Here is a 21,915-nt window from a genome sequence, read left to right on the forward strand (position 1 = left end):
GAGGAGAAAAGTACACTGCCGGGAGTAGGTGTCGGCCTAGCGGTGCAAAGTAGACCGCCCCAATCGCAAAGGAGCGGCGGCGGCGATAATGGCTGGAATCGACGGACGGAGGAAGACAGATCCAAGATGGTGTGTTCGGTGTGTGGCCGGAAGAAACACACCAAGGAGACCTGCTTCGAAGTGGTGGGTTTCCCGGAGTGGTGGGAAGCCAAATACGGTCAGCCACCGCCCCCGAACCCAAGCAGAGGAGGACAACCGGCACCAGGCAGAGGCGGCGGTCGGGTAGTCATGTCGGTGGCTGGAGACCGAACGCCCGCCGCCGTCGGGGGCAACACCGAGGCAACAGTGGCGACCGGCGACCGACGGAGGAGATGACCGGAGGAGGAATCGCAAGTGCGAATATGGCAAGTCGGGCAAATGAGAAAACGGCGCAGACGGGAGGTAAGAAATTAGGGCTTGATGCATTTTTGCAATCAAGTCCCTCTAGTTTTCAAACCACATATATTGCACCCCATGGTTTACCTCCAGATCCCTCAACTATGCAAACCTCCCAATTCGACCCCAATACTTTCGAAAATAAAAGTAATGCCCCAATTTGTCAAAAAGGAGATGGTGTTGAACTTATTTCTTGTAAGAATCGCTTTGAAATACTCGGAAATTTGTCAACTGCGTGTCCAGTATCTTCTTGTGAGGAAAAAAATGACATGTGGATCTTTGATTGTGGGGTAACGGATACAATGACCTATGATGCCTCCGACATCACTGAACCCATGAAACCCGGAAAGGCATACGTTCAAACAGCCAGTGGAGAAGTGTCGAATGTTGAAGGAGCCGGGACAGTAAATATATCATCGACATTAAAATTGTCAAACTGTCTCTATGTCCCGTCTCTATCACATAAGCTATTGTCGATTAGCCATGTCACCCGAGAACTTAATTGTTCCTTACTAATGCAGCCCAAATTTTATCTATTGCAGGATATCAGGACGAAGGAGATTATTGGACGTGGCACTGAGAAGGATGGGTATGGGTTGTACTACGTCGACGAGATAGCTCAAAAAGGAACCGCGTTACTGACTCACGGGTCTGCAAATCGAGAGGCTTGGTTGTGGCATCGTCGCCTAGGTCATCCTTCTGCAAGTTATTTACATTTGTTATTTCCCAGTTTTTCCCAGAATTTGCATTGTGAAACCTGTATCTTGGCCAAAAGCCGTAGACAGTCTTACCAGTTAAGTAACACACGGGTTGAGACTTTGTTTTCTTTGGTGCATTATGATATATGGGGACCCGCACCAGTGGTGGGGGGTCAAGGATTTCGATATTTCTTACTTTTTGTGGATGATTGCACTTGTATGGTATGGGTTTATTTTATGAAGCATAAGTCCGAAGTTGTGTCTCATTTTATACACTTTTGTAAACTTGTACAAAATCAGTACCAAAAAAATATCCAAACTCTTCGGTCTGACAATGGAGGGGAGTTTGTCAACTCGGGTATGAAAGCCTTTTGTAGGGATAATGGGATTGTTCATCAAACCACCTGTCCTCACACACCGAAACAGAACGGTGTGGCAGAAAGAAAAAACCGTATCCTCCTTGAAATGACTAGAGCAATGCTCCTTGAATCCCAAACACCAAAACATTTCTGGCCTGAAGCTTTAGCCACTGCAGCCTACCTAGTAAACCATTTGCCTACCCGAACATTGAAGTTTAAAACCCCTCTGGAAGTCCTCTCGACACAAGCTAAAGTTCCACAACCTTTGACCCTCCGACCTAGAATTTTTGGAAGCTCAGTTTTTGTCCATATTCCGAAACATGAACGGACCAAACTCTCACCATGTGCTGTGAAATGTGTTTTTGTGGGGTATGGGGTGAGTCAAAAGGGGTACCGTTGCTATGACCTCAAAACCAAACGAATCCATGTCACGATGAATTGCAATTTCTTGGAATCAGAATATTTTTTCCACCACCTTAGTGGTCAGGGGGAGAGTGATAGGAGAGAGGGGGAGAGCATAAATAGTGACCCACTAAGTTGGTTGCCATTACCAAGCTACCTCGCTGCGGACCCACCCGAGGAGGTTGTCGGAACCACCGAGCAGGTCTCAGTGGAACAGCCCAGCCAACTCAGTGCCCCGGGTCAAGATCCTCCCCTGATATCCAATGTAAGTATTCTCCCCGATTCCGATACTGCTAACTCACCTGGATTTGGTAGTAATGAGGCAGGGGGAGATGAGTCGCAAGGAGTTGCCGACAACATCTCCAGAACAGAGGAGAATACAGTTGATGAAGATACCGGGCGATACATATTGCCACCACGGGCGAACAGAGGAGTTCCACGAAAAAGGTATTCCCCGTAAAAGATTGGCAAGAATACACTCTATGCTGTAGCAAATAGTGCCACCAGTCATTTGTCGAAGATGGCACGAGCATTTGAAGCTGCGCTATGTGAGGAGGAAGAGATACCATATTCAGCCGAAGAAGCTATGCGGCACAAACACTGGAGGGCAGCCATGCAGAAGGAAATGGATGCCCTAGCTCGAAATCAGACGTGGGATAAGAGTAAGTTGCCAGAAGGAGTGAGGCCAATTGGTTGCAGATGGGTGTTCACAATTAAGAGGAGACCAGCCGGATCCATTGAAAGGTATAAAGCACGACTGGTAGCAAAGGGGTATACTCAGACATATGGGGTGGACTACGCAGAGACCTTTTCGCCAGTCGCAAAGATGAACACAATAAGAGTTCTTCTTTCGATTGCAGCTAATCAAGACTGGCCGCTTTACCAGTTCGACGTCACGAACGCCTTTCTACATGCAGAATTGAAGAAGAGGGTATATATGGAGGCACCATCGGGTTTCACACAGGGATTCGGAAAGGGAGAAGTCTGCCATTTGAAGAAGACCTTGTATGGGTTAAAACAATCACCGAGAGTATAGTTCGGGAGGTTCACTGATGCTATGGTTTCGTATAGATTCCACCAGAGTCACTCGGGCCGTACATTGTTCATCAAAAGGCAAGAAGGGAAGGTAACTTGTCTGATCATTTACGTAGATGATATGATTAGTACTGGTAATGATGCAGAAGAAATCAAGTAGTTGAGAGATAGTTTGTTTAAGGAATTCGAGATGAAAGACCTGGGCGACCTCAAATACTTCTTAGGGATCGAAGTGTTGAGATCCAAATGAGGAATATTTTTGAGGCAGAAGAAATATATTCTCGACATCCTTGCTGAAACTGGGTTGTTAGATTGCAAGCCCCCTGACACTCCAATTGGGGTGAATCATGGGCTGAGGATCGTGGAAGATGCTGAGCTGGCAGATCGTGATAGGTATCAACGTTTAGTTGGGAAGCTCATTTATCTCTCCCATACTAGATCAGATATCGCCTACGCAGTCGGAGTTGTGAGTCAGTTCATGCATTCACCACAGACTGATCATATGGAAGCCGCGTTGAGAATTGTGAAGTACTTGAAAGGAACCGTTGGTCATGGAGTGTTGTTCAAGAAGGAAGGACATCTAGAGATAAGTGGATACACAGATGCGGACTGGGCCGGTAACCCAATAGATAGGCGGTCCACCTCCGGCTACTTCACCTTCGTTGGAGGGAACTTGGTGACTTGGAGAAGCAAGAAACAGAAGGTGGTGGCACTATCCAGTGCGGAGGCAGAGTTCAGAGGGATCAAGAGTGGATTGACGGAGTTACTTTGGCTAAGAAGGTTGATGACAGAAATTGGCTTTCACCCTCAGAAGAGCCAACTGTATTGCGACAATAAGGCGGCAATAAGCATCGCTGAAAATCCGGTGCAGCACGACAGAACCAAACACGTGGAAGTCGACATACACTTCATCAAGGAGAAAATTGAGAAAGGAATCGTGGAATTTCCATTTGTGAGGTCAGAGGATCAGTTGGCGGACATTCTCACAAAAGCAGTCAGTACTAGGAGTTTTGAAGACGCGTTGGGCAAGCTAAGTATTGGTGAACCCCACTACTAAGCTTGAGGGGGAGTGTTAGAATGGAAAGATTTCACCAAATCAATTAAGATAATTTGGGGAATCAATTTAGAATATTGATAGCATAATTAGCGTAAATTAGAAATATTCCTTGTATACCAATGTATCAACCTCTATAAGAGGAGTTTCTTGTACAATGAATAAAACAAATGTAAAGAAGTAATCTTCCCCATGTCCGTAATTCCCCTTGTATCGGTTAACAGTATTAGAGGGAGAAGGTGGGGTTCAAGAATACATGATCTGATGTGATCCTCATCGGTAATGTACAACGACGAGGATGTGTAGTAGTAACGAGTTGAATAACTCCGATAGAACTTGATAGGATGGATGAATGACGGTACAAACAGGGATGGTGAACCGTTTGATAGGTCGTGGATTTGTAGAATGATGCCATAATTGGGATGGTGAATCGTTTGATAAGTCGAAAATCAAACTCCGAGCACCATGCTTCAAGGAGATGAGACAAGGAATTTTAAACTCAAATTTTTATTGATAAATTATTCTCCAACTTTCGTTTAGAACGAGGTGTTCATTATATAGACAAAAACCTAACCACGGAAAGAAAAAAGAATAAAAGGAAAACTTAAAATATAAGGAAACAAGCTAAATCCCTACCATGTACTTATCCTATTTGAATAGGCAATACCAAATCAACTATTAAGGAAAATTAAGCCACAATTTTAGGATTTATGGTCTTCACGAATTAGACTGCTTTGTGGGGGAAAACACAGCAACTTGTGCTGTGCTATTAAACGCACACAATTGTTCTTGAAACGGCATGCAATTAGTTAGTACAATTTCATTTAATCCATTTACTTCACTTTTAATGTTATATTAGTAATATATATATATTTAGTACTCGTCCCTCTGTAGTAGTGGCGTTTCATTTTGAGCACTCGTTTTAAAAAAAATGATAATAAATAATTAAAATAGAAAAAATGAAAAATAAGAGAAAAATAATATAGAGAAGTCTCTTAACTATATTATTCTCTTTTTTACTTTACTTTTTTTACACTTTAGCTATTTATTATAATTTTTTTAAAACGAGTGCTCAAAATAAAACGTATTTACTACATATGGACGGAAGAAGGACGGAAGGAGTAGTTTTCAGTAGTATTAATCATGACAAAATAGTCCAATAGAAATATTCAAAACAACATGAAATTACTTAGTGGAGTACTACAAACGACATGAAATTACTTAGTGGAGTACTACAATTTCATTTTATTCATTTACGGCACTTTTCTTGTTATATTAATATTGCTATAAAAATGCAATTATTAAATGACTTAAAAATTAAAATGAATAACGAAACAGATACTGCAATAATACTTAATATTAATCATGACAAAATAATCCAATAGAAATGTTATACAGTAGTAATTAACAATGTAAAAATCAGATACTATGAATATAACCATAAAAAAGCATATTAACTATGATAAAATAAGCCTACAAAAATATTAATCAGCAACGTAAAAATCAAAATTGAAATATAACCAAAATAATGGCCGACAAAAAAGTATTCAATAGCATTTTTTAGTATATCAAGAAATAAATATGCTTCTTATCATTATTTTGGTTATAGTTCATAATTGACTTTTACATTGTTAATTAATATTTCTATTGGACTATTTTGAAACTACTAAATATATATATTACTTAATATATAACATGAAAAGTGAAGTAAATGGATTAAATGAAATTGTAGTAACTAATTGCATGCCGTTTCAAGAACAATTGTGTGCGTTTAATAGCACAGTAGGGGATCCTCCTCCCCCTGCTTTGTTTTAATTTTTGGCCCACTCACATGCCATTATTGTTTAGCTCGAATTCATTAATTCGATTCATATGGAGTTTCAGTTTAATATTGAAATGATGATTCTCGAGTATCCATTGGGACCTTCAACTTTATTTTTAAACGTTGATTCTTGAATTACATCATGAGATTTGATAAATTTTTATTGTTTTTTATTTTGCTATTGATTTATTTTTTTTAATCAAGTAAAAATTTCACATAATTTGAGAAAAATTTTAAAAATTTTGTCACAATATACCCGCGTTTATATAAGTCAAGTTTCCGATCTAAATTCTTAAATTTCGATTAATAATACGTTGAATATCTTTACGGAATTAATTTAAGATTGAAAAAAGGCTATTGAATTAACTGAAAAAGTAGATACAAAAGGAATTCAAGTACAAATTGCAGGGCGTATCGACGGAAAAGAAATTGCCCGTGTCGAATGGATCAGAGAAGGCAGGGTTCCCCTACAAACCATTCGAGCGAAAATAGATTATTGTTAAAAATGCTAATATGATGAAATAAAATTAAATAATACTACTACTACTTATCTAAAAATCATTTTAATGCTCTATAAAAGGATATTAAAAATTAACATAATAGGAAATCTTAATTCAAAAATTTTAATCGAACTCAGATCAAATAAAGTAAGCAACTTTTACTCCATCATTAAAATAGACAGGACTATTATTGAAAAAAATATATCGAAATTCTTAATATCCTTATTTTTAATCTTAAATACTATATTTATCTTGAGTTGTGATTTGCAATCGTATTGAAATAGAAGTAGTTTAAAGTAAAGGCTGTAGAGAAGACGCCCTCGTATTTCCCTCTTCAACTCTGTCGACCAAATGTTTCAGTCCACGAGCGGCGGCAATGGCAGCGGAGGCGGCGCTGGACTAGGCGGCGATGCCGCATTCCACAATGGCTTCCTCCACGGAGGCGGCGCTCAATTGACTCGAACTCGCCCGCGCAGGGGCACCCGCCGCAGGCAACATGACCAAGGCGGCGGCGATTCCGACCCTAGGGTTTCCCAGCTGCAGGAGCACAACGATACAGAGCGGCCTCCTCGCCCTTGTACGGACTTCGATGTCGCCTATTTCAACTCCTACGCTCACCTTGGCATTCACGAAGAGATGATCAAGGTACGGCTTCTGCGTGTGATCAATACTGCGTTTCTGTTGTTGATTCCTGGTGTTAACGTTTGGTCTTTGGACTGTAATCAAATGCACGTGCGCCTTGCGCCAACGTTTGGTTTTGAACTTTTGAACTATGTGAAGGAAAGATGTGAAAAAGGAAGTAAAGCATCAAATGAAAACATTCATGCTATGGTATAGGCTGCATTGTGCAGGATTTTGTTGCTCTTTTATTATTTTATGAAATATCTTTTGTGATTTTGTTAGAATGGACGTACTTGGGGAGTTATGTGTTCGAGATTGAACACCATTTTTATGTCATAGTCGTACTGAGTACAGCCATCTCTAGTGTCTTAGTTAATCTACAAAAGCAATAGCCTAACTGGTAAAGGAAATCTTATGTGTTCATTTACATTGGCACACGCACACAACGGCCGTATATGATTTGATTCTCCATTCATTTAGGTACTTTGGAAGCCTAGATCTCTGGGCCTGATAGCCTACTGAATTTAAGTCCAATTCTAAGCTCCTTTTCCGCACATAATCTTAATTAGTAGATAAGCTAAGTGTGAGTCCTAATACTGGTTTTGAACTTATATGTGCTGGTATTATAACCATCATTTTTGTTGTTGATGTGGAACTCTTAAGCTCTTGTTTTGCTAACTTAGTTTTTAGCCTTGACCATTGAGTTCTTTCTTCTGCTTATAACTCTCTAAAAATGAGGAAAGGAGGGAAATTATGTGCAGGATAGTTATCAGTATATTACCCCAATGATGTACCACTATAAGTACCTGTCCTCTACCTTCAACAATAGAAGCGTTTATCTAATCAATGAAAAAGCCCAGACCAGTTTCACTTTGACTAGTTCATAGGCTCGGTGAGAAGATGAGAGATGCTGCTGAAAGCTCAAGGGTTTTACTTTTTAGAAATACTTTGAATAAATAAAAAACTGAAGAGATTTTTGGCAACTTAATCGTCAGACAAAAACTATCGTATTCAGAGGGTTTTCTCCTTGCTTTTTGCGGTCTATATTCATATTCTTATGGTGAAAATTTTGGGTCTATCTGGTGTTGGAATTTCTCATATGGTACTTTGAAGTTTTTCAATCATTTTTCTTGTCCACCTTAAACCTTGTTAGCATCTAATGTCTCTGATTTCATCGGTCAAATAGTCAATACAGTTATGCAGATATTTAAGTTGAGCCTATATGAACATATCTATCTTATCTTGCAGGACCGTACACGTACTGATACATACAAAAATGCAATATTTCAGCATCAAGATCAAATTGCAGGAAAAGTGAGCATTTGATTGGTGGCCAATAAAGTGTTTTGATCATTAAATTGTCTGTGACAGGTTTTAATCCTGATATTGACACATCACTGCTGGTATCTGCTTCGTTCTGATTAATGAAAATGCCTGTTATACAGTTGCTAGTTAAAAATTTAGTGATATATGTGTTGATGGAGAAAAAGAGACGAAGTGTATAATGTCTCCTTGAACTAATTTCTATGTTCCCTCTTAAATGATATACTGGCTAAAGTTATCAACTCCTGGTATTTAATTGCTGAATTATAAATATTCTCAACTTGAATGGTGGTTCTTGTACTTCAGGTTGTTCTTGATGTTGGTTGTGGCACCGGAATTCTCTCTATATTTTGTGCCCAGGCTGGAGCAAAGCGGGTATGATCCTCTTACTATTTACTGACCCTGTCAAGACACTGGATCTTACCGAAAAATGTTATTTTGTCATATATATGGGTATTCTGCTGGAAAGAACTGCGACCTTCAAGTTGTGATCATGTACTATGCTTTTTCTACGAGCCCAGATATTCATATATGTAGATTAAATCCAGTGTATGATTTTTAAATGCTCTAATAGAACCCTGGACATTTAGCATGGATTTATAAAAATGAACGTCTATAATGCCACTTGTAGTGCTTTATATACTTCTCATATTGTATTTGTGTTCTGCAAAATTAACACATGTTTATCAGACAATTGTACTCAGTATTCCATGCAAGCATCTTTTTGTTTCAAAGCGGCAATGATCCATGAGATGGACAAGCTTCATAAATCATACTCCAGTTGTTAACCTTGAAATACATGCCAAATATTTCTGAGATAGGGGCTCAAACTAATTCACTTCAATTAGTTTTTTATTTTTAACTTTTTGCACTTTCAATTTACTTGGAAATTGGGTATCGGTAAGTGTTCCTTAGATCGCTATACTAGGAATGGTATTTTGTCCGAGATTCCGTTTTCTGAGTAGATTTTGACTGTAATATCTTCTTCATGTTTGCTTCCAGGTGTATGCAGTTGATGCCAGTAATATCGCAATTCAGGTGCTTTTGTCTTAATAGTTGATTGTTGATTTATAGTTTATACTTGTTGAGACATGCTCAATCAAATTGTATTGTTGAATACTGTGTTATTCTTTTACAAATCTGTGATTTTCATGCAAAGATCCCTTCTTGTTACGGGACTATTTAATAATGAAAGCATTACGTGCAGAACTCGGACAGTCATAATTTTCAACTTCTTCCATCCTAACTAGAACTTCAGATCTATATATTAGACCCTTTCTGTTTGAAGAAACTTGAGACTGGAGTTGAATGTTAAAGATAGGATGGGTCCTTTGTATCGTTTCATACTTCTTTGAATGCTTTCAATAAAGTATCATATCTTTTAATAAAATCTTAGTTCTATTTTTTATTAACGAAATCTATAGCTTATTATTAAAGACCAGCCAAATTTAGCTTTGTGCAACAAATAGACCAGAAATAGGGTTAACTACCAACCAATAATGAGTTTAAACCACTCAACCTTATAAATGAACATGTCAGACATCTCTTGAAAAATGGCATGCTTCTTGGTGTTCCTGCACCATTGCAGGGTTAAAAAAGAAAATGATTTATAGGTCTAAGGTGTGATGCAATTGCTTCCTGTGTTTCATGTCCTTAATCCTTATACATTGCCACACTAGATAAGTCAAGTATGATTATTCTTAAAGAGTTTTGTATGAGAAAATGGATATAACTGACAATTAATCAAGATACATTCTTAAATCAAGCCTTGTAATAAAATTTTATTTGATGCAGCCATAAGCTTATAAATTAGTTAACTAACCTAATGAAACTTGTCTAATGATGACCACAACTCAATTGTAATTACATTGATTGTTCAAGGATATATGCAGATTATATTTATAGGAATTCAACCTTTGAAAATTTGTTTTCCCCTCAATCTTCAAGGGAAGACTATACAGAAGCTAATTTTTTGTACAGCTGCGCTGGGTGAACACTGAAATACCATTGTTTGCAGAATATAGCTGTTAAAGGAGAAAGGGTGTCGAATAGAAAGCAGAAACATTATGTGATGACTGATGATAATCTGGTGCTATATAGATATGCTTGGTTGGTCTTCGCCCAATGAGATTTTGGCATACTGCCTGCTATTGAGGGCAGAATTTGGATATTGGAATTCAGAAAATCCCAGCAGTGTGCTGGGAGAATTTGAAATGCATATACTTTGACAATGATGGCTTTAAAAGAGGAAAGGCTGTTGATGATGGCTTATAATGTGGATAATAGATGGAGTACTAAACTGAAAGTAGAATAGCATCCATCGAAATAGACCTTTGGCTTTTTATGATTTGGGGAACAAAGTATATGCATATCAATCATCAATGACACCTTTTCATTTTTACAAAAAAGGCTCCTGACATGTTGTGAAGCTTACTTAAGCTTATTCTATTCTTCATTTAAATGTTTCCATGTGGTTCTGATTGATGATAACTATTGAAACTTCATTCCAGGCAAATGAAGTAATCAAGGCTAACAACTTGTCTGACACAGTTATTGTATTGCATGGACGAGTTGAGGTAGGCTATTTACTAAAGTATGCTATATCTTGTTCTTAGTGTTCATAACAGCTGAATCAAACTACATAAATTTTGTACTAATAGATAACTTGAACATATCTCCAGCTGAAAGTGATACCAGGAGGTAATTAATACTCCTTCCGTCCCGCTTTAGGAGTCCTGGTTGATATATTTCGGGCGTCCCACTTTAGGAGTCCCAGTTGGGATAAACTAATAAAAAATGCCTACAAAGTAAGTTAAAAAAATGTTAAAAGTGGGTCCCAACATCCACTACAACATTTATTTATTACACACTCAAACACTTTCTTAAAACATGTGCCCGACTCAACCGGGACTCCTAAAGCGGGATGGAGGGAGTAAGTAACAAGGTCTTAGCATGAGGATATTGACTTGAATGTTCAGAATAAATAGCTTTTGCGACTTTGTGTACTTGGTATGGGTGGATACATTATCACGTGATACAAAAATTTTCTGTATTCCATGTTTATCAACACCAAAGGCCAATATGTTTCATAATCCTTAGATCCTTGTAGGTAATTGTCCAAATTGATCCATAAATTGATAAATTCTTAGTGTGACCATATCATGTCCTTGAATTTCAAAATTTTTCTTTTTATTATTATGTATTGTTGGTAGGAGCATTTACATTGTGCTGTCAACTACAGGATGTCGAGATCGATGAGAAAGTTGATGTAATTGTTTCTGAATGGATGGGCTACATGCTTCTTTATGAGGTGATATGACATCTGCCAGTTTTTTCTGGGTTAAATCGTATAATTGCACTGTCTTGAGAGTCGAGACATGTCAATTGATATGAATTTCAATTTTAAATTTAAGTCTTCAGCTATTACTTGTGTAAACTGTAAACTTTGGACTAACATGGTATATGCTTTGCGCTACCATCAGAGCATGCTGGGGAGTGTTATTACTGCCAGAGACCGATGGTTGAAACCTGGAGGTCTTATCCTTCCATCATACGCCACGGTATAACTTTACTTCTTCCTATCCCTTCTCTTGCTAGTTGCTACCCAAACTGCATGTGGTCCATTGATGGAATATGGCATGGAATATGATTGGATTTCGGCTATAGCTTCTGCTTAATTTATTGTTATACTTGTTTTATTTTATTGCTATTGTATTTGTTACCATGAATTGATATATGTATGCAAGAACTTTCTATTGATATAGTGTACTACACAATCACATTGTGATGTGCATCAATATCATCTTAGGCATTTTACAGTTAGTGGGGATTTCTTATGCTTACATTCACTGGATTAGTGGGTATAATGTTGTCTTTTGAACATTTGCAGTTGTACATGGCCCCTGTCTCTTATCCAGAACGATATAGTGAAAGTGTTGATTTTTGGCGCAATGTCTATGGAATTGACAGTGAGTGCTTTTGAATTCTTTTTTCGAAACATTTAGTTATTTGCTGCATTTGCTAGGCTAAGATAACTTTCTTGGTATGCTTAAGGTGCTCCCTTTGTATAATGTCATACAAATGTAATTTGATGTACATGTATAGAACTATAGATATAGTTCTTCTTTACTACACAAACTGTCGTTCCAATTCAAAACTAATTCATAATTGAAGTCACAGTCATCTGTTAATATGGTAGAACATCAGATTGCAAATGTGACGGTTCTACCAATTGCATGAAATATAGTAGTAGTTCTGTTCTTAATTGAAATTATATTAAAATATTACTTCATGACTAGACTCATTTTCATGTGAACTATTCAGAAGAAATTCAGTGCATCACCAGATCAAACCAGGTTATGCAAACTAGATATATTAACCAATGAGCTTGCATCAACTCTTGATCCCATATTCTCACACAGTCACACGTCTTCAGCAATCTAGGGTTTCCTCCAAAACAATATGAATTGTGACCTTCTAGTCAATCAGTTTAGTTTGTAAGGGCTAAGCAAGCTGAGGGCACATTGCTAAGGGGAATCTATTTTTACAAATGATGCCTTATAATTAGACGGACCTTCTGAATTTTGTTTTGAGTTACATAAACATTCTATAGGTTTATTATATTAATTCTGATGCGAAAACAAAGATCATATTCATGAATGTGTTGTCCACTTTAAGTTGTTGAATGGTTAAGTGTGTTTTATGTATCTTTTGAGTTTGTAGTGCAAAAGTTAAGGTTCATGTTTATGTGTAGTGTCTGCAATGATGCCTTTAGCAAAGCAGTGTGCGTTTGAAGAACCGTCTGTTGAGATGATCAGTGGTGAAAATGTATTGACATGGCCTCATGTGGTAAGTCGTTCAATGCATGTCTTTGATGTCTTGTCTATTCTATGTATCTATCTTTGAGATTTTCTGTGTTATGGCATCTGCACGAAACTTCAACCATGTTGTTTATGTTATTATTGAAGATATTTTCTGAGTGTGTTTTATATCTCCTTTATGCTTATCAAAATGCTCGTGTCGAAAAGCTTTGTAGTTTGTACCAATGAAAGAGTGCTTGTTAATGGTTCACTGGCATTCAGATTCTGCTATACTGCCATCACTAAGATTTCATGTTCCACTTATCACCTGGGTATCTTGTGTTCTCCCATTATGTTTTTAAAAGGGAACAAAAATGGACTCAAACCAACAAACAATGATTTGTTTAAAGGAAAGGAATAACCACAATAAAAAAACAAGGAAATCTGGAGAAACATCAAATGGATGAGTTCACAAAAATAGCCATAACCCATCTATGGACTAACATACTCAACTAACAATATACTCCCTCCGTTCCCTCATAGTTGAGTCATTTTTCCATTTCGGGAAGTTACCTCATAGTTGAGTCATTTCCATATATAGTAACTTTTTACTCTCTCTTACTTTACTCTCTCTTACTTTACTCTTTCTACTTTATTCACTCTCTTACTTTTTTTTATCTCTCTTACTTTTTTTATCTCTCTTACTTTTTTATCTCTCTTACTTTTTTATCTCTCTTACTTTTTTATCTATTTATTTAACACACTCAACATCACTTTTTTAAACTCCGTGCCGAAAAGTTTTGCCTCAACTATGAGGGAACGGAGGGAGTACTAGAAAATAATGATAATACCATATGCTGATTTCCCTGATTTTCTGGAGCACTGATATTGAGAATCTATCTGCAACACACTGCTGTCCGTTCTGATTTTATGGAAACCATTTGCATTGATGAATTTCTATAACTGTGACATTCTGAAATTCCCAAAAATATTGTGTATGCTGCCAATTGCTTTAACCAATCAGTAACCATAAGTTATGCAACTTTGTTTTGATTATGGGACAGGTAAAGCATGTTGATTGTTCGACCCTTACAATTGAGGAGCTACAGACTGTTTCAACAAGATTTACATTTAAATCAATGATGCGGGGTAAAATTCTCATTCTCAGTCTTCCATTGTTTCTTGGATCCCATCTGAGTTAATTTGTTTATGCACTCTCCTGCATGTGCAAGTAATACTTTTCTGTTGCTAACCCTTTTGATTGGTTCGAGCATTTTCTTATGGTTGATATTTTAAGTTTTTTGTTTTCTGAGCACATAAATAGTTACTCCTATAAAATTACTACTATTCTTTGTTTACCTTTATAACTATGTAGAGACGAGTAATGTATTTTCTATTAAAGCCTCAATTTTATTCTTCATTTGCAGCACCATTTCATGGGTTTGCTTTCTGGTTTGATGTGGAGTTTGGTACTTCTTCGGTAAACACTTCCAAGAGCAACAATGCACAACCTGCACTTCTTGCGGCTCCAGATGATACAGCTAAGGAAACTGATAAAACAAAGAAGCGAGCCAATCCCAGTGAAGGGCTTGTGCTGTCTACCGCCCCTGAGGCTCCCCCAACACATTGGCAACAGGTGTCCCATATATCGTGCACTTTTTTCTCCTCCTATCATGCATACTCCTGCTAATACTATGTTTTCAAATCATGAGACCAGTATCAGTATATACAGCTTGTATTATTTCAACCTTCGACCCACTGTGGTTGGCCAGCAAGTGAGCCTTCTCTAGGTTTATCCTATCCCATCTGCAATTAATATGCAGGGATAGGTTGGTGGCTGACGCTGTCAAATTCCTTGAAATCGAATCACCTAGAACTTATTTCTTTCATCATCACACTTAACTACTTCATCGTTGTCTTGCACTAGAACTTATTTAACATGCTTGACATTGGCAGACATTGATCTACTTCTATGACCCGATAGAGGTGGAGCAAGATCAGGTGATTGAAGGTTCTGTAACACTGACACAAAGCCTGGAAAATGCCCGGTTCATGAATGTTCATCTAGAGTACTCGTAAGCCAAGCTTCCCCTCTCTTTCCCATATGGTTCTTTCTTAATATTAACATGAGCTTCTCACCTACGCGCAGATCTGGTGGCCGTTCTTTCGTGAAAGAATCAGTAATGCGATGATTGAGGCCCAGTCTTTATGAGTTGATTGACTAAACTGACATCATTTGAGGATTGTTGGATGGTTTGAAAGGCGGCTTTGTGGTGCATATTGCACGTGATGGTAGAGGTAGAGAACATATATAGGGTATTGTGTCCAACAATTAAAGATGGGACCTTTAGATTTACTCCTTCTTGTGCTTTCTTTTATGACTTTTTAAATGGCTAGCTCGTGTACCATTAGCAACACTTGAAACTAGGGATGTCAATCGGGTCGGCCCATCGGGTTTCGGGCCGGCCCTACTCGGGTTGCGGGTCAATCGGGTGCGGGCTAATCGGGTTGTGAATTTTTTCGGGTTGTAAAAGTTCAACCCTAACCCTAAAAGCTCGGGTTTCGGGCTAGCCCAGCGGGTTAATCGGGTTGCTACCGATAAGATTTACATGCAATCAATCCAATAAATAACGATGAAAATTAGTTATATTCATAAAATGTAAAATATTTAATTATGATACATTTGAGATATATGGTCAAACTCAATCATAAACATGATCAAATACTAATATTTGAGATATTTCGAGAAATTTTAATGCATGTTGTAGAAATTTAAATATTTTTTTAAGTGAATTTGAAGTTTTTAATTTATTTATCAATTATTATATTAATAAAAATTCAATATATAATTTGTATATTTAATATAAAATTGAAAGTTATTTTTTTAGTTATCTATATTATAAAATTAATCAATAAAATGTCGAATTATGAGTAAAAAATAGAATAATAGAAATTTTATCGGGTTTTCGGGCCAACCCATCGGGTTTTCGGGTCTAGCCCTAACGGGTCGCGGGTTAATCGGGTGCGGGCTAATCGGGTTTTAATTTTATCGGGCTAGAAATTTTCAGCCCTAACCCTATAAATTTGGCGGGCTATTCGGGTCAGCCCACGGGTTGCGGGCTACATTGACATCCCTACTTGAAACTTTTGGAATTTTCGCAATTTGCTAAATCCAGATCTTGTGTCATTTTTTAGAAATGTTATTGCTCGTAATCTGTAGTTTTCTCATAGCTTTGTAATTGCAGTCTCATAAAAAAGACATTTTTTGAATGATATAAATTGTAATACGACTACATAACTAATAAAGTATAATTAAAAAAAGTAAGAGAAAAATAGGAAAAAATAGTAGTAATTGAAATATTATTAGTGGAGTGAATGAGGTTTATTGGGGAGAATGATTTTTAAGAAAGAGATTTATTTCCAAATTTACATTTTGAACGAGAGAAACTAAAAAAGTGGATATGATGGAAAGAGTAGTATATAAGTATACTTTTATATGAAGCAGTAGTGAAAATTAAAGGATACTACTATTTAGTCATAGTTACAATCATATCCAACGGCTGTGGCAGTGCCCAAATCATCGATCCGCGAAATCAATTTTTTCATTTTCCAACCCAAATACAAAAATTTGGCGCCAATTCGAAACCACAAAAATACTCAAATTGAAGATTGGCTCTAAAATTGAAAACTAAACAAATTTTTGCAGCCTTCCCTCCCGATTCTCCGTCTTCTATCACTGAGTATAAATACACACATCTAAGTCTGTCTAAGTCCAAACCTGTAATCTCACCTTCAATTTTTTCCTTCATTTTTCGGAAACTACAGATCTGTAAATGGCGGGCGGCGCAGCATCCTCCAACGCCTCGAGACAGAGGAAGAGAGTGGAGGCTGAATCCGCCTCTCTCAAACGCGCTAGAGACGGCAGCGCCTTTACTAAATGGTACTCTTCTGCTCCGTTAATCTTACTTTTGTAAGTCAATCTGTAGCTTTTATTCTGTTTTTCTACTACTTTTTGATACGAGAGATCGTTTTGCAGCGAGGAATGCCACAAGGATGTGGCGGTGGCTTTGATTAGCTTCCACAACTGTAGCCTTGATGCTAAGATTAAGATGAATCTAGGTAGTTCCAATTTCTGTATTTTTATTTCCTATTGTAGTTATTTTGCTCAAAAAATTTAATCTATGGCGTTATGCTGTTGGTTTTAAGTTTATTTTGTGGTGTGAATTGCTGTTTATCGATCTCTATTTATGTAGAGTCTCAGGTTGTGGAAATGGCTGAGACGAAGAAGAAGGCATCAGCAGAGAAGTAATTTTCCAAAGCTATAATTATGTCTTTTTGTTTTATGTATGAGATTTGAGAATACAGATATAGATGCTAATTAACACCTAAAATGATGCAGAAAGAAGACAAAACAAACTGATTCGAAGCCAAAGAAGGCCAAAAATCCAAATGGGAAGAAACGTCCTCCCACTGCTTTCTTCTTGTTCATGTATGCACTGATCAGCTGCCTTGAATCTGTTTTATGAGTATAAATGAATCGGTCTTGTGCTGTTGTTAATATGTTAGTATTTGAATGATTTGTAGGAATGACTTTAGGAAATCGTTCAAGGAGGCTAATCCTGACTGCAAGAGTGTTGCCACGGTAATGTTGTAGTGAGCGTGATTACTGTGTGAACTATCTGAGAAACATGATTCTGGTTTCAGTCATTTGAGTTCCATAAGAATTTGTTTTGTTTGTTTTATAGGTTGCAAAGGAAGGTGGTGAGAAGTGGAAATCAATGAATGATGGTGTAAGTCAGAATTCACAAGTATTAGTGTGTTGTGGTGAACTAATGTGAGATTCTTCACTGACTTGTATTTCCTACTTGATATATAGGAGAAGAAAGTGTATACTGATAGAGCTGCAGAGCTTAAAGCAGAGTATCAAAAGGCAACTGAAGCTGAAAATGAGCATGTATGTCCTTGGTTAGGTTTATTTATGTGGTAGATATGTTTATATGGTTTGCCATTGTTGATGAGGGTGTTTATTTATATATAGGATGATGATGACTCAACTGAAAATGAGGTCAAGGATGATACAGCTGAAGATGAGGTAAAGGATGATGCAGCTGAAGATGAGGTCAAGGATGATGAAGCTGAAAATGAGGTCAAGCATGAAACAAAGGAGACATCTGAGAAAGAGATTAAGGATGATATAACTGATGAAGAGATCAAAGAGGAAGAAATAGAAGATGATGAATAGTCCACCTGGCCAGTTGAATGCTAAATATAGGCAATTTAGGATAGCTTTTTAGGCCTTATGATGCTCAATTTGCTTCAAGCAAGCTTCTTGTATATCTACCTTCACTTGTGCACTGCTGATATTGTTTTGAGGAAATTTTGTGAAAGGGAAATGGTGCATTTGGTGTTTTGCCCCATTCTACTGATATACTTTTGCTTTTTGGTTAATTTTGCCTGTGTATCATTTATCTTTCCAGTGTATCAATTTTGAATGAAGAAAATGGTAAGTCATAATTTGATCTTTATTTGTAGAAAGTTGGTTAATGTGAAAACTGGATTAACTTTGAGCTGGAGTCCTTTGAATGAAGAATATGGTAAGTTACTGCAATTATTCAGGTAGGAAAATGTGTACCTAAACTCACAAGAAAAAAAGATAATTTAACTTGAGCTCATGGGATAATGAGCACAGAGACTCAGCATATCACTGGCCCATTTTTCTCTTGCAAGGCGGCAATGGTTTTCCACACAAGCACAAGTTGTGAGCATATGCAACTGGTGGGAATATGTTCAATGGCTTTCCTTGTGGGATCTTCCCACACAATCTGTTTGCCCTGAAGCTTGCATGCCTCAGCGCCTTGACTCCTAGCAAACTGTCCGGGATTCTTCCAGTAAGCTCGTTTCTCGACAGATCTAACCAATGCAGCCGCACAAATGATCCTAGACTAGCTGGGATTGTGCCCGTTATCAGGTTTCTTGAAATATCGAATTTTTCCAGCTTGGCAAGGTTTGAAACTGAATCTGGAATATGACCTGATATCTTGTTGCTTGCCAGGTTCAGCACCTTCAATTTCATCCCCACCACGAATTCAGGAATCCTGCCAGAGATCTGGTTGTTGGACACCTCCACGACCTCCATGTATCTGCTTGGTATCCTCAAAAGAGAGCCAAAGAGGAGGTTTGAATGGAGATCAAGAGACGAAATCTGACCAGGTAACCTCACTGTGGAGACATCAGCCTTGATCAAGTTGTTGGAGATCTTTGCAGTCCGCAAACTAGCCATGCTTGCCAAGAAACTCGAAATCCCAGTCGTGAAATAGTTATCAGATAGGTCCAATGTGGCCAGGGAGTCCGGCTTGGTGAAGTTTGGCAGCACTCCACGTAGCTTACAGCCTGCTAGATGGACATCAGAGAGCTGCCTGTTTCTGATCCAACTAGGAACCGCCCCTAAATCAAGATCGTTGTAGGAAAGATCGATAGACAGAATCGAAGGGAGCCCCTTTGCAAACGCTGCATCAGGCAAAGATCCAGTCAGCAGATTTCTCGACAAGTTAAGGTTCCACAAGCTGTGCAGCTCAGAAATGGATCCTGGGATTTGACCAGTGAGCTTGTTAAAGCCCAGTCTCAACACAGAAACTGATTTCATATCCCTAATTTGTGCAGGAATCCTTCCTACCAGGCGATTCTGATCAAGCGACAGCTCAGAAAGCCGAACTAAACTGCACAAAGAAACCGGTATCTGCCCAGAGAACTGGTTCCTTGTAAGCACAAGATATGTCAGATTTTGCAGCTGTCCAAGAGAATCTGGTATTGATCCAGACAACATGTTGAAGCTGAGATCAAGAGAGTGCAAGCTTCTGAGATTCCCAACAGCCTGAGGAATTGGACCAGTGAGCAGATTCTTAGCCAGATTCAGCTGCAGGAGATTCCTCAAATTCCCCAATGCAGGTGAAATCTGGCCGTTAAAACGGTTACCACTCAAGGACAGTATCTGAAGATTCCTCAACTTGCCTAAACTGGAAGGGATGGTTCCTTGCAGTGAGTTGTCATCAAGAACCAGTTGAGTGAGGAGTGTGAGACCGGAGAAGCTCTCAGGAATCTTCCCAGCAATCCGTCTCATGCCGCTGATCACCATGATCTCCAGGAAATGCAAGGTGCCGAGAGAGGGAGAGAGAACTCCCTTCATCAACACACCACCACCATGGCTCTGCAGCATCAATCTGTTGACTCTCCCGCCCTCGCCACACTCCACGCCCTCCCAGCCGCCGCTGCAGCAGTCATCGCCAGTCCACGTGGACAGGAAGCCGGTGGTGTCCTTGACAATGCTGGCCTTGAATCCAAGAAGAGCAGCTCTGTCTGCAGGTGAGCAACCTGGGATTCCTGATTGTGAAGAAGCTGATTTCAAGAATGTCAGCATCATCGGCACAAGTACAAGCCACATCACAAACTGCATTTTCTTGAAAGCTGGATTTTTTGGAATTTTTTATGTTGCAAATAAGTGTAGTAGGAAAAATCTGTTGGGAAAGGAAGTGGGAAAATGAAATGAAATGATGTGGTTTGACAGAAAAAGAAACACTCCCATATTTATAGTGGGGGTGAAATATTAAAATTGTGGTAAAAATTGTAATCTTGGTAGTGAAATTGAAGTGGATCACATGTAAAATTTTAGAGCGTTTGGATGTGGTAGTAGAGCGAGCTGTTCACGAGTATTGTGAACTGCTTTGTAACGTTGGAGCGCAATTCCCATTCAAATTTCTTCCAAGTCTAACTTAATTCAACTCCATCACTATTTTTCTATCTATTGCAACTTTCCATAATTTCTCTACTTCTCATAATCCTACAAGAATCTTTTAAGATTTAAAATATTGTGTGTTGCTAAGACTATTGCACATGTATGTGATTTGTTCGATGCTAGCTGCTACGAATATTCATGATTTTTACTATAAACAAATTGATATGGCTATTTATAATGAATAAGAAAGTATTTGAATATACTGCTCATTTTACTTTAGTACTCACTTTTTTCAAAATTAATTATATTAATGTCTAATATTTTTTGCTAATTACCAGTCACTGAAATTTAGTAGTACTACTTCATATATTTTCTGTGTCAATGCTTTAATAAAACTGATAGGGTGAGAAAACCTAAATTTGAGATATAGTAATATGAAAATTTAATATGGGATGATCAAATTTTAATTCAAATAGTGTAATATGCGGTTGGGATAAATTTTGATTTTTTTTCTTTTGTTCTTTTTATTTTTATTATAGTATTTTCTTGCTGATGGCGCAGATGACTCGTCACCGCAACACACAAATTATATACACCAGCTGGGAATCGAACCTAACGTGGCAGGATACCATTCTACCACTAGACCACTGGTGCTTGTTGAGTTATATTTAAAGTGATTACAATTTGTACATACGCCTACATAATTTTGTCATCTATACTTGAGTTTGTTAATTTTGCGGGATAAATACATAACTCATATAAAATGTTTCACATTTGTTTCATATTAGTACAAAAGTTTGAAGGTTACATAAGTCATAATTTTTTTTCATTCGTGCTTCAATTTAGGAGAAAATCGGATCCGTGGGGGAGTATACAACTAGAATAACGAAAATGTATCCACTTTGTTATTTCTTCATTCTATGGGAAAAACGCCACCCTCGTTGGCGTTTTATTAAGTAAAAACGCCAGCACGGTCGGCGTTTTACAATTTCGACTGATTTTATACAAATACAGCTTAAAGTGTAACACGCCCACTTGGTTGGCGTGTTTAAATAAAAAACGCCATTCGTGTTGGCGTGTTTAGCAAATTAGAAACGCCAACAAGATTGGCGTGTTTAAAGAAGATACGCCAGCGACG

The 21,915-nt window shown here is 38.0% G+C and overlaps 3 protein-coding genes across 3 annotated transcripts; 2 read left to right on the forward strand and 1 right to left on the reverse strand.

The window, feature by feature from the left end:
• The first annotated feature begins 6,591 nt into the window (after positions 1 to 6,591).
• Positions 6,592 to 15,438, forward strand: LOC121758188 (probable protein arginine N-methyltransferase 6). The gene is made up of 13 exons (XM_042153612.1): positions 6,592 to 6,950; positions 8,175 to 8,240; positions 8,556 to 8,624; positions 9,252 to 9,287; positions 10,760 to 10,825; positions 11,491 to 11,559; positions 11,732 to 11,809; positions 12,139 to 12,217; positions 13,003 to 13,097; positions 14,113 to 14,197; positions 14,476 to 14,684; positions 15,005 to 15,123; positions 15,198 to 15,438. Exons 1-13 carry the CDS (start codon positions 6,657 to 6,659, stop codon positions 15,238 to 15,240), a joined length of 1,308 nt encoding a protein of 435 aa, XP_042009546.1. The 5' UTR covers positions 6,592 to 6,656; the 3' UTR covers positions 15,241 to 15,438.
• A 1,321-nt stretch (positions 15,439 to 16,759) lies between these two features.
• LOC121756862 (high mobility group B protein 7-like) lies at positions 16,760 to 18,458 on the forward strand. The gene is made up of 8 exons (XM_042152273.1): positions 16,760 to 16,988; positions 17,085 to 17,167; positions 17,302 to 17,353; positions 17,448 to 17,537; positions 17,633 to 17,690; positions 17,794 to 17,838; positions 17,925 to 18,002; positions 18,087 to 18,458. The coding sequence occupies exons 1-8, from the start codon at positions 16,882 to 16,884 to the stop codon at positions 18,288 to 18,290; spliced, it is 717 nt and encodes a 238-aa protein (XP_042008207.1). The 5' UTR covers positions 16,760 to 16,881; the 3' UTR covers positions 18,291 to 18,458.
• A 96-nt stretch (positions 18,459 to 18,554) lies between these two features.
• On the reverse strand, positions 18,555 to 20,579 carry LOC121756861 (DNA damage-repair/toleration protein DRT100-like). The gene has a single exon (XM_042152272.1). The coding sequence runs from the start codon at positions 20,496 to 20,498 to the stop codon at positions 18,750 to 18,752; it is 1,749 nt and encodes a 582-aa protein (XP_042008206.1). The 5' UTR covers positions 20,499 to 20,579; the 3' UTR covers positions 18,555 to 18,749.
• Positions 20,580 to 21,915: the final 1,336 nt, after the last annotated feature.

Source organism: Salvia splendens, chromosome 12 (genome assembly GCF_004379255.2).
Source record: "Salvia splendens isolate huo1 chromosome 12, SspV2, whole genome shotgun sequence".
Lineage (NCBI taxonomy): Eukaryota > Viridiplantae > Streptophyta > Magnoliopsida > Lamiales > Lamiaceae > Salvia > Salvia splendens.

What these genes read in the sequence shown, in the direction of transcription:
- LOC121758188 (XM_042153612.1), top strand. Translation starts at nt 6,657, where the DNA reads ATGTTTCAGTCCACGAGCGGCGGCAATGGCAGCGGAGGCGGCGCTGGA. An exon ending in GCTACATGCTTCTTTATGAG is followed by an intron (nt 11,560 to 11,731) that starts GTGATATGACAT and finishes CGCTACCATCAG; the next exon opens with AGCATGCTGGGGAGTGTTAT. An exon ending in CAATGTCTATGGAATTGACA is followed by an intron (nt 12,218 to 13,002) that starts GTGAGTGCTTTT and finishes GTTTATGTGTAG; the next exon opens with TGTCTGCAATGATGCCTTTA.
- LOC121756862 (XM_042152273.1), top strand. Translation starts at nt 16,882, where the DNA reads ATGGCGGGCGGCGCAGCATCCTCCAACGCCTCGAGACAGAGGAAGAGA. An exon ending in GGCAGCGCCTTTACTAAATG is followed by an intron (nt 16,989 to 17,084) that starts GTACTCTTCTGC and finishes ATCGTTTTGCAG; the next exon opens with CGAGGAATGCCACAAGGATG. An exon ending in ACTGCTTTCTTCTTGTTCAT is followed by an intron (nt 17,538 to 17,632) that starts GTATGCACTGAT and finishes AATGATTTGTAG; the next exon opens with GAATGACTTTAGGAAATCGT.
- LOC121756861 (XM_042152272.1), bottom strand. Translation starts at nt 20,498, where the DNA reads ATGCAGTTTGTGATGTGGCTTGTACTTGTGCCGATGATGCTGACATTC.